This window comes from Miniopterus schreibersii (assembly GCF_964146895.1).
Source record: "Miniopterus schreibersii genome assembly, chromosome: 15".
Taxonomy (NCBI): Eukaryota; Metazoa; Chordata; class Mammalia; order Chiroptera; family Miniopteridae; genus Miniopterus; species Miniopterus schreibersii.
In genome coordinates this window covers 22,308,373-22,320,372 of record NC_138115.1, presented here as the reverse complement: position 1 = coordinate 22,320,372, position 12,000 = coordinate 22,308,373, and the positions used below count along the sequence as shown (strand labels likewise).

The window sequence follows — 12,000 nt, the reverse complement described above, 5'->3', positions numbered from 1 at the left end:
TCAGCGGACAGCCGAGCAGACTATCACCATGTTGGCATGTCCGCTGTTGTGCTGAGAAGTAGGCCGTTGCCCACCTCAGAAACTGTGGCTGGGTTACAGAAGGAAGACATAATGTTTCCCATCCCTTCTCTGGTGGGAGGACTCTGTTTAATGCCAAAAATATAATGGTGGTTGTATTTTTCTACATCACTCCTTGAGGGAACACATAATGACAAAAATGACTGCAAATTTAGGAGCAGTAGGAATTTTAAATTAATTTATGAGTCTCAGCAACATCTCCATTCATGTGGAAACTGAGTGGACGCATGTGGGGCGTGTGACCCGCCCTGCCTGTGAGCAGCGCTTGGTGCGCATGTGGGCGCCTGCCTGTTGTAGCGAGTCCCGGGGCCCGGCCCACGGGGAGGAAACCCAGTGCCGTCGTGGTCTCAGGTGCTAACATGGGCGGCGGACGAGATGCTTTACCAATCGTGTTCTCGGGGTTGACCTCTTTTCTCAAACTTTAGTTTTTCCTCTTGTCTCAGCTAATGATAGAAAACATGTGCAGACAGTTGTAGTCAAAGAAAACTGCTTGAGCAATTTAAAAAAAATTTTTTTTTAACATAGAGTTGAGCAATTCAGAAATGTGAGTCTCCCAGCAACATGTAAGAGCCCTGCTCTGCCGGCCGACACTGTGGGCGAGTCTTGCTTCTGTCTAGGCTGCAGGTCTAGGAGGCCCTCCTTTCCCAGGCAAATAAGATTTCTGGGCGCCGGACTTGAGATGGGAAGAGTTGGCCCTGGGAGGTGCTGCAGGCCCTCAGAGCTGTGGACTCTTCCTTGACCCGTCATTCTAGCAAACCTGGTTGCCTGGCGTTTTGGCCCATGGTGAGAAGGGAAAGGTAAGGGGTACCGGCCGTGGTAGACACTTGTGCTCCGGGAATGACCCTACGTCAACCAAGGGAGGGAACCAGAGCACAGCGAGGAGCTGGCAGAGGCCGCAGGCCGCGGGGCACTGTGAAGGCTCGGTGCAGGCGGACAGGCCGGCCCGGGGGCCTGCTGCTTCTCGTCTGGGAATAGTGTTTATGATAGAGACCCTGAATCACCAAGACGCGAAAGAATACATTGAAGGATGTTTCAGACGGGTTGCTAACTGAAATGGTTTGACAGTGTTTTATCTCTGAGGCTCACTTTTGGGTTATCTGGGAGCTTTACGTAGTGACTGACCACCCTGTGCTGCCAGATGCGCGGCAGGTTTCCTGGGCGCCCCTGGGTCCCTTGCACACATCTGCACAGTAATGTGCTCTAGGAAAGCAGAGGCCCACTTCCCCTGCTCCTTCCTCTCGGAGAGAGGAGGGCGGGTGGCAGGGGCGTATCACACCGAGCGCTAGGTAGGGCTGGACTGCTGCTGGAGGGCGGAGGGAGGGCGGGAGTCGCGGAGGCTGGAGGATGCGGACACGTGGGCTGTGCCGATTCAGCGCCACTCACTACTGAGAGGGCTTTCACTGGAAACCCTGGGCTCAGTTACCGAGAAGGGGCCACGTCAGTTATGTGTTTACTCTTGCACTGCCCGGTATTGTTGGCGCGCCCCCTGGCACTGCAGAAATGTGCTATTTCTGAAACCCTCACAGGCAGTTTCGGCAGAAGAGGAAGGGCTGACCAGATTTGATTCCCCGCCCACCACCACCCACCAGCCATGTGACTGGGCTGAGTGTCTCATTCTCAACTACCCCTTCCCTCCGTGTGCCACGGGAATGGTGGTGGGCGCTTCCAAGGGTTGGCCCAGGCAATGAATAGAGAGGTGGGCAGAACTCACAGTTGGCCCGTGGTCTCGGGGTGTTTGCTATCGACAGGCCCATCAGTGCTGGAATAATGAAAAGATCTGCTGGCTCATTCATTCATTCATCCATTCAAAATGACCCTGAGCCTAAAGGTTTTGGGTGATAACTTGGCCGACAAGCTGCTTCCCTCCTGTATGTGGGGGCCAGTGGGTGTGCCTTTTCCTGCCTCTGAACTGCACTTAGAGGACAAGTCGGGGCAGCTGGCCCTCCACCTTCTCATTGGCAGGCCTGGCCTCACACACACTGGTCTCGACTCCTGTTGGCATCTCGGTGCTTATGAAACATGCCTCATGATGGCAGGTGTGCACAACAGGGACACCTGAGGTCCAGTGGACCTTAGGGACCTCTTTGAAAGTGTCCAGAAGAAACTCTAAAAAGTTTTGGGAAGGGGGGCAGGATTAATACAAATAAAGTAGAAAAAAACATGGGTGTGGACAATATCCAATAATGTATAAAGCAATGGGGTAAAAAAACAAAAAACATGGAAATTTTATTAGTTTGCTAGGGCTGCCGTGACAAAGTACCCCAGTGTGAGTGGCTTAAACAACAGGAATGTATTGTCCCTCAGTTCTGGAGGCTGGACGCCCTAGAACAAGGCGTCAGCAGGGTTGGTGTCCTCCGAGGGCAGTGAGGGAAAGTCTGGTCCAGGCCTTTCTCTTCCGGTGGCCTCAGGCATTCCTTGGCTTAAAGATGGCATTCTCCCTGTGTCTTCACATCATTTTTCTTCTGTACATGCCTGTGACTCTATCCAAATTTCTGCTTTTTATAAGGACACCGATCATATTGGATGTGGGCCTACCCTAATGACCTCATCTTAACTTTATTATCTGCAAGGACTCTGTTTCCAAGTAAGATCACATTTGCAGGCAGGGAGTTAGGACTTCAACATCTTTGGGGGGCATAGTTCAAGCCATAACAAATTAAAAGCAATTTAAATAAGAAGGTAGAATGATTAATAAATGTATGGACATCTCCTCAGTTACACTGTGACTTCTAGATGTCTACCTGAGAGGCGCTCAGAAACCTTGCACCAGGCACAGGAGAGATGTGCAGAGATATAAACACTGCGGGGCTGTGTACAGCAGGAAAAAACCAGAGACTGTTCAGATACCTGTCACTAGGGGCGTGAGTAAGTGAACTGTGGTGTGTTTGTGTGAAGGAGCCGGGAAGTGAGCTGCATCCACTAGATCTCTAGGCCAGATCATGGTAGAGCCCCAGAACCAGGGGAGGGGCGAAAGCATGGTTGTAGAACAGAACATACAGTGTGATACCGTGATGTGAATTTAAAATGTGCTTCGTATTATTTATAGATATATTCACAGATAGGAAGAATATCCCCCAATACTGGACGGCGGCGGGTACATCTGTGGGTGAATAGGGGCCATGGGCCTGGGGAGGGTGGGAAGGAGGGGCTGCGGCTGTGTCTGCCCTGTTCTGCTGCTTTGGTCACGGCCAGCATTTCCTTTAGGAGGGAAGGAAAGGTCTGAAGCAGATACAATGGTGTGGCTTCATTGCTCAGCTCTGGGTGGTAGGTACATAGGTCTTTGTCATTTACTCAACCTCACTCTTAAGAGGGGAATGTGAAAAAGAAAGGCTTTGGAATGGGTCACATATAAATTAGAATCTTAGTACTTCAGATAACTTACTCAACCTCTCTGTACCTCAGTTTACTCATCTGTAAAATGGGGGTGATGATACGTATTTTGCGGCAGTGTGGTGGATTTAATAAGGTAATGAGGCGTGTGTAGCATGTGATCTGGCATGTGTGATAGTAAAGGTAAGATAAATAAATTGCTTCCAGGGATTCCCCAACTTTTTTTATTGTTAATCCTCACTTGAGGATATTTTTCCATTATTATTATTATTTATTATTATTATTATTTTAGGGAGAGTGGGGGGGGAGAGAGAGACAGAGAGACAGAGACAGAGAGACAGACAGAGACAGAGAGACATGAGTGTGAGAGAGATGCATTGATTGGTTGCCTTCCACACGCTCCCTGACTGGGGCCAGGGATTAAACCTACAACTCAGGTACGTACCCTTGACCGGGAATCGAACCCAAGACCTTTCGGTCCACAGGCCAACACTTTAACCGCTGAGCCAAACAGGCCAGGGCTGATTTCCCCCAACTTTTAATGCATTGTTTTTGAACACTACTTTCTGAGGGCAATATTGCATGGTGTATGCCTTTCTCACTGGGACTGCAGGTCACAAGTCACGTGTTTGAGCAAATGGGGTATTGCTTAGTTCGTGTAGTTGGTTTTTGAAAGCTGAACTAGCAGCAGGGGGGACGATGGGAGTTAAAATGGGGGAAATGTTACGTGGGTGGGTAGCTGTGGCAACTGGAATTGGCCGGTTGCATTGTCCTTCACACTCAGGTTGGGTCCCCTTGAGCCTTTGATGGTGGTAGGGCTGTGACTGTTGATTATTTGTGGTGAAGTGATGATAGTTGTCTTATGCAACAGTCATTCCCTGCGTTTAAGGGAGAGGCAGTCTCTGCCCCCTTTTTATTGCTGACCAGGATGAGCGTCATGGAAGCAGAGAGCCCTGGGTCGCTCCGTGTCGTCGGGACGCCCTGGATGCCAGTGCTTCCCAATGTTCTCCTGCCCGTGACGCAGAGCTTGCCATCTCTTACGCTGGACGGTGTCTCTGCCCCACCTCCCAGCACCTCCGCATGCGAACGTCATCTGTATCAGGCTTCCCTCTGTCACAGCACCCTGGTGGTGCTGTCCCCCTTTCCCCCCCATCCCGTCTGACATGGGTACTCAGGAGTGATGAGACTGGACTAGGATGCCTTGGAGACAAACCCCAGCATCCTCTTGCTTGGCTTATCCTGCTCGCGAGGAGAAAGAGGGGGTGGTGTGTGCATCCCGTGAGTGTGAGGTTTGGACAAACTGGGGGACATTTAGAAGTGGGGGGGCGAAAACAATAGCTGGAAAATGTACTTAAAGGGAGAGAACATCTCACTGCCATTGCTACCTGATGTTTCAATGTTCCCTGAATTCTTTTTCACAAAAAGAAGTCTTTCCTGCTGGAAATCTCCTCTGAAATGTCCTTAATTCCCTTTTCATTCACCATAAATGCTGTTAACTAGACTCACACGTAGTCATGTACTTTAATAATTCACTTATTCAATGGATAGTTAACACGCCGCTGTGTGCTCAGTTTTGGGCCCAGCACTGGAGAGGGGGCAGAGCTCGCAGGTGCGGGCCTCCAGAGCGTCTGGTCCCCCTGGGGAGGCTGGACGTGCCCCTGGGAACAGCTCCACGAAGCTGGCTGATTCAGACAGTAAGGCAGACGCAACTAAGTGGGGGGGTGCCCTGGGGGGCTGGTGCCTCCCCTCGTGTCCAGGTCCCCACTGTTACCTCTGTCCCTGCAGTTTGCGGGGTCAGGGAAGGCCTCCTGGAAGCTTGGGGGGTGATGCGGAGGTGTGTCGCAGGGGCTCGGGGTGAGAACAGCTGAGTTTCAGGGTGTGTCTGGCGACATCCTGCTTCCATCTGGCTCTTAGGCCCTTTCTCTTCCTCACCTCGGCCCTCTTTTCTGTAAACCTGGGCAGTGCCACCTGCCGCTGCACGTCATATCCTGAGGGCTCTGTAAGTGATGGTCATGGGGGTGCTTTTTATTTTTAATTTAAAAATTGTTATTTTTAGTTGTGGTAAAGTATGCATGACATTGTAGCCATTTTTAGCCACAGTTCAGTGGCATTAAGAGCATTCTCTGAGGAAGCTTGTGAAAAGTAAAGATGCTTTAACAACTTTGTTAGTATTCAGGGTTGGGCTGTGAAGGTGTGTTACTCTGCTGTAGGTTCCCAGAGGGCAAATGCTTGTGCAGGAATGAAACGGGAGAAGGAAGGGGGCCTGAGCTGGAGGGAGGACGGTCTTGGCTGTGGCTGTCCAGGGCCCCTGCTCCCTCCTGGCCTCCCCACTACTCACCCCTTCAGTTCACTGCAGCCAGGTGTGGTCTGGCGTCCGGCAGGACTGCTGTCACCTCAGGGGTGTTCTGCGCATCCCGGGAGCTGGGTGGGGGAGAGGCAGGGCTGAACTGGTCCTTGCCTCGTTCACCTGGGCCGGGGGACCTGCCCTGAGACTGCCTGGTGCCTACAGCACGGGGTCCCACGGGACCCCAGGATCCCAGAATATTTCCTTGAAGGCACGAAGTACGACGTCTCACCCCATATCCCCTCCCCCCCGGACAAATTCAGACTCAACATTGGGTTAGTTCATAGCCGTCTGTAGTTAGTGGAACTCAGCCGAGGCCTGAGCGAGTCCGCTGCTGCAGCGCCTTCCCGTCGGCGTCAACTCAGAGCTCCGGTGTTAAGGGCGGGAACTCGCGTTCTAATGGGGACCCCGTGGGCGCAGCACACTTGCCGTGTGATGGACTCTTTCAGCGTCACTGCTTAGACTCTCGTGGACTTTTCCCCAACCCTGTAGGCATTTCTGGCTTCTCAGCTCAGAGAGGGCAGAGTAAGTAGGAGTCTGTGGCCTGGACACTTTGTCATGAAGGAAAGTATAGTAGGTGACGTTCTTTTTACCATCTCTTTACTTTTGCCCCCCCCCCCCCCCGCCTTCCATTTCCATAGCTGGCAGTGGGAATGTCCTCCCCAGGGTGAGGGGAGGTCCCAGGAGGGGCCAGGGTGCCCTGGAGCTGCCGCGGCACCATGGTCCTCGGTGTCCCGCCACACGAGCCCGTTAGGCCCTAGTGGGGCCGCAGCTGTTTTCACGGAGGCCGCTCCGATCGCCCAGGCAGGAAGCGTGTGGTTTGGGTCTGCTGGCCTTGGGAGCACATGATGCTCTGGGAGGCAGTGGAGCCCGGGGTATGATTCACTCGGGGGGAACATGGAAAACAATGTCTGTCTTTAAGCTCCAGGAACTAGGAAAATGAGCTGGAAATGTGAGTAATGTATAATTTTACTAAAATTAACCAGCGAGTTCTTCAGACGTTTCTTTCTGTCTTTTTCGGCGTCTGCTCCGTGATGCCCCACTGCGTCATGTTTTTGGTTGACCGTTTTTCTGGTTTGCGTCCCCCAAAGTCCCTTCCCTGCTCCCCCTCGCAGTGTGGGCGCAGAGTGGGTCTTCAGGAGCACAGGTGGCATTGCAGACACCTCACCGCTGTCCTTGGGACCCCCTTTCCCTTGGAACGTGGTGACTGAGCCCCGGGCCTCAGGGTTGGCCCCTGGAGGCTCAGCCAAGTTAGTACACGTGGCTCGACTTGCCAGCATTCAGGTGCCACATGCACATCGGTGTGAGGGATGGGTGGGCCGCGTGTACGGACTGGTGACTCTGACCTTGGGGCAGATGCTGCCTGAGCTTAGGCTGCTCCTTCCAGCCTCCCGCCAGCCTCTCTGGCATGTGCTACCCACCTGTGCCCTGTGAGACGGCAGCACTGTGTCTTGCTTTCTGTAACTGTCACAAAATAGGGGCTCAGTTAACCCTGGTTGAATACACTGGCGTCCGAGTCAGACAGAGGAGAATTCTGAGAAGCTCATCAGTCTGTGCCCTGGGTTTGCCTCATTCTTTAAATGGCTTTCAGACATCGCGGGGGGGGGGGGGTTGTGTCGGGGGAGCAATTTACGTAGCTTATCAAACAATAAATTTGTTTTATCCAAATTTAGAAGGAAACTTTTAAATTTTATTTTTTGAATTACAGTTGCCATTTAATATTTTATGGTAGTTCAGGTATACAGCGTAGTGGTTAGACAGTTATGTAATTTAAGAGGTGTGCACATAGGTGAAGAAATCGTTGGTAGTGGCGTTGGGGGGGGGGGGCTCTGTTCAAGGTTTGCATGGGGCACTTTGGGCTCCAGAGCGCAGCTTACTGGTCGGTGAGCTATTTGACCCGAGCCTCAGAAAATGGGGGCGATGAGGAGGAAGTAATACTTATCCACAGCAAGGTAAAGAATTAAATAATCTGCGGGAAGGGCTTGGCACACGGCCGTGTCCCCGGCGCCACTCGCGGGATGCGGCATTCTCAGCTGAGCCATTCCTCTTTCAGGAACAAGACTGCCAATGGAGACTGCCGGAAAGACCCCCGGGAGCGCAGCCGCAGCCCCATCGAGCGGGCCGTGGCCCCCACCATGAGCCTGCACGGCAACCACCTGTACACGTCCCTCCCCAGCCTCAGCATGGAGCAGCCCCTCGCACTGACCAAGAACAGCATGGATGCCAGCAGGCCGGCGGGCATCTCGCCCACGCTGACCCCGGTGGAGCGGCAGCAGGTATTTTATCCAGGAGGGTTCGGGGCTTGGGGCCTGCGGGCTGGGGGAAGAGCGCCGCGCAGAGGCCGTGAGGGAGGTGGGGAGAGGTGGTGGGTGAGTCTGTCCTCGGCCTTGGCTCTGCGCGTGGGACGGGAGCCGCAGCAGCGACAGGGGGAGGGATACTTTTACCAAATACCAGCTCGATTTCAGTGCCTACCTAGACCTGCTGGGCCTCACCTCGTAGGACTAACCGCCGTGGACGAGGGGTTGAATGTCTGTGAGGTTTGGTGTCTTTGCTAAAGGGGTCCAGGTTGGTTGTGTTTCCAGCAGTCTTCCTTGGTGGTCTCTGTTAGGATGAGTGTAATGACCCTAACGGCAATCATGCAGTTACCCGCTGTGAGGTCACAGGTGGCTGAATGTCAGCTTGCTTTGCTTCGGGCTGGAATCCTAGGAGGTGAATGGTCACAATGGTTATTAGCTCATGCTGGTCAGGAACCTGTGATTGGCCGATGGGGATGTGTTTCATTCAAGGAAAATAAGAAAATTAGGTTATTTAATAAGTACCAGTTTGCTTGGTAGGAAAAAAAAAAATCTTTTAAAAACGGGGTTCCTGAGGAAATATGTAAGAGAAGGAGGCATTAACATTGGGTTTGGAATCACTGCATTAGCCCGTGGCCCTTCTCTCTCAGCCTCTGGGGTCTGTGACCTAATAGGTCCTTAGTCATTGTTTGCTGGAGACTTGCTGGCAGTGAGCAGAGCATGTGCTGGGTGAAGCAGGAGGCCAGGCCACAGCTTCCAGGCCCCCCCTAAGCAGCCCCCCAGTACACCACTGATGGGCTCATCCCACTGCCCGAGGCCGGGCTTCTGGCAGCCGCTCCACCCTGTCCAGCTGCGCCCAGCCCAGCCCGCACTGCCTGGCGTGTTTCTGGTCGGGTCAGTGATGGCTGCCTGTGGGCAGGCCAGGCCTTGGGATTCCCAGTAAGGCTGAAGAGCAGTGTGCTTCCCACCTCGGAGCCCAGCATCACGGTCCCGTGTGTTTCATTCATTCGTTCATTCAGCAAAGCTGGTAGACACCTACTACGTAGAAGGAAGTGTGCTGGAAGGCAGTCAAGCAAGACGTGGCATTCAGTTTTAGTCTGGAGATGAGATAGGTAATCAAATAACAACTATGGTATTTTAACTATTAAAGTATTGGTCAGCAGCCACTTACTCTGATAAGAACAGGGGCCAAAGTTACCACTGCCCTTCATTTATTGAACATTACCAGGACTGACCAGCCCTGTGCCCTCCACAGGCTCCTGCGGGGCGGGCACAGTGGAGGTGATTTAAGCATGAAGGGAATTTATCTCCAGGATATCCACGGAATTCAGCCCTCTGGCCACTGCCACTGCCTCAGGAGTCCCTGGGGGCGGGGCGGGGGAGGCGGGCAGCCACTGGGAGGTTCTGTCTCTGAGCCTAGGTGGCCGGGGAGGAAGCTCTGGTGCCTCCCAGAAATCAGGGTGGGCCCCTGAGCTTCTGTGAAGGCTTTTGAGGCTCTTCTGGTTGGTTTTTATTCACAGTTGCTTTGTGAAAAGTGTACTGGATGGAGTGACCTCGCTGCCGTCCTTACCGTGGTCTCCCTAGCCCTGCCCTAAAATATACCTAGCTGCCCTCCAGGAGAGGATCCTGCCCATCAGGTGTGCTGGTGAGCAGGTTTTCTAGAACCTTGAATTCCCACCTGTGTTCTTAGGAGATTCCTGGCTAGTGACCATCGAACAAGCCAACGGCTTTCCTGGGATGGGCACAGTGGCTCTGGCTTCCCCGACATGGTGGCCACTGGCCTAAGCTTTACTTTAGGGTTAGTGGTAAAGGGTCATCGGCCTGCCCTTTCACCTCGACTGCTGGTCAGCACGTTTCGTTCACACAGCAACCATTCCTCAAGCTCCTTCCTATGTGGGCGGCGTGGGCTGGGCTGTGGGCTACAACCTGGGCTTCTGCTTGGACACTTACTGAGTCCGCGCCAGGTGCTGTATTGACACAGAGATGAGTGACAGCGCCTGTTCTCCAGCAGCTCGGGCGTCCACCCATTTCTGGGAGTCCGCTTCGTTTGTGAGCAGTCGGGATGCTGCTGCGGGGAGGCGTGCGTGTCACCCCAGCTCTGAGTGAGGGAGGTGCGGGTGGGGAGGGGCTTCCGGAGCACAGCCGAGCGCGGTGTGGCAGGCAGGCAGGGCGGGCTGTGCAGGGAAGCCTTCCTCTGCGTGCTGGAAAGTGTGACTCAGAACTCTGGGAACTGGGACTGGAAAGTTCCCAGGCAGCATGTCTGGGGAAGCTGCAGAAAGTGTCACCCCACTTTATGTTTTGGTAATGGCAGCTCTGGAGATGTGGGGTGTTCTAAAGAATGGTACGAAAGATACCAAGAGGGTGGCCTCAAAAGCAGCAGCAAACAAAGAGAGATACTGGAAAAGAGTAAATAGTAAAACCCAAGGGGCAGTGAGCACCCGACTGTTCTCATATGGATGCTCTTCCCCTAAGCCAGCCAGAGCAGGTAGGGCAAGGGGGGAATGGAGCTGGGTGACAAGTGGCCCTGCTGCTAATTTGTTGTGTAGCCTCCAGCAGGTGCTCTGTTTCTGGCCTTTTTCCCCATCTGGGGAATTACGGTGTTGGGGGAGGGGTGTTGGGCCATGTGGGCTCACAGCAGCCACCATCTGGGAGCGTGAGGTCTGTTCTAGTTGAGTGCATGGCGCCCAAGCCCAGCTCGCACTCAGCCAGAGTTTGGTCAAGACACTGGAACCTGAGCTCGGAAGAGGAAGGTGGTTTGTGTGTCCCAGGAAAGCACCTGCAGTCTGGATTTGGGGAGGAGAGGAAGCCCAGACAGTGACCATTTGCACATCTGCAGGTGTCCGCCTCAGGTCAGGTCAGGAGGCGTCCCAGGAACGATCCAGTGCCAGGTTACAGTTGTCATCTCTCACAGTGCCCCCACATTGGCTGTCCTGCTCTGCTGGGCTCCCCCCCACTAGGAGGAGCCACGTTCTGTCCTGGAGTCGCCGCTCCTGCCTTTGAAAAGCAGCGGCATACAGGCTGGATGTCGACTTTCCTCTTCATTCAGTCTAAGCTTCCCTAAATCCGTTCTGCGACACTTCCCCCAAACACATCCCTACTTCCTGGCATTTGCGTTGGTCAGGACTCTGGTTGCAAGGAACAGAAGCCAGCCTGAGCTGCTTTAAGCACAAAAGGAAGGGAGTTTTATTGGGAGGGTCATGGGTACAGCCGGGCTGAGGAAGGAAGGGCTGGCCCTTGCCTGGGAGAGCAGGAGAGGGCGCAGGACTCGCCTTCCTCCCTTGGCTCTGTGCCTGTCTGGGTCTCGGCATCCTCTCCGCTCTGCTTTGAGACGCCCAGCGTGGCTGTCCCACAGCTCCTGAGGTCAGTCTGAATCTCTTATGAGTCAGGTTTAATAGTTGGCCCCCAGCCTGGCTCAGATTTCCAACCTGGCCAAGGGGCAAGGGCACTTATGAACCTGGCTGCCTTAGCCCTACCTCGTAGATGGAGGGCACACTCCCCGGGAGGGGAGGGGAGGCGATCATGGGCTCAGGGATTCAGTAGGTCCTTCCAGAGGTGCAGGTTGTCCACCAGGTGCGGTCTGAGTAGCACCTGATGAGCAGGTCTCCTACATGCGACCAGGGGACAGGCTTCCACATCTGGCCCCTTGTCCAGGAACAAATGGAGGCTCAGCCTTCTGTAGGCCCTTGCCTGAGGAGTGGCACTCGCCTGGGTCTGCCTGGCCTCAAAGCCACGTTCTCATCTCTGCCGTTTTTGTCCACGCTGTGTCTTTGGCTGTTCATCCCTATTGCGAGGGAACATCTCAACTGATGAGTTGTGCTGTTAATAAAACTCTGAATTTTTTCACGTGCTGCTACTAAGCTGCATCTTCCCCCATCTTAGATGTAATTTCTTGTTAGACCCAAGCCCAGGCCCTTATGTTTAATCCCAGTTCCTAGTAGATCCAGATCTTTATCA

The 12,000-nt window shown here is 53.6% G+C and overlaps 1 protein-coding gene across 7 annotated transcripts in view; it reads left to right on the top strand.

The window, feature by feature from the left end:
* VGLL4 (vestigial like family member 4) overlaps positions 1-12,000 on the top strand; it is a 140,043-nt gene that overhangs the window by 123,354 nt on the left and 4,689 nt on the right. For all 7 annotated transcript variants that reach the window (XM_081159439.1, XM_081159434.1, XM_081159437.1 and 4 more), the window contains one exon: positions 7,806-8,028. In XM_081159439.1, coding sequence (XP_081015565.1) covers positions 7,806-8,028 — 223 coding nt within the window. The remainder of the gene's footprint in view (positions 1-7,805; positions 8,029-12,000) is intronic.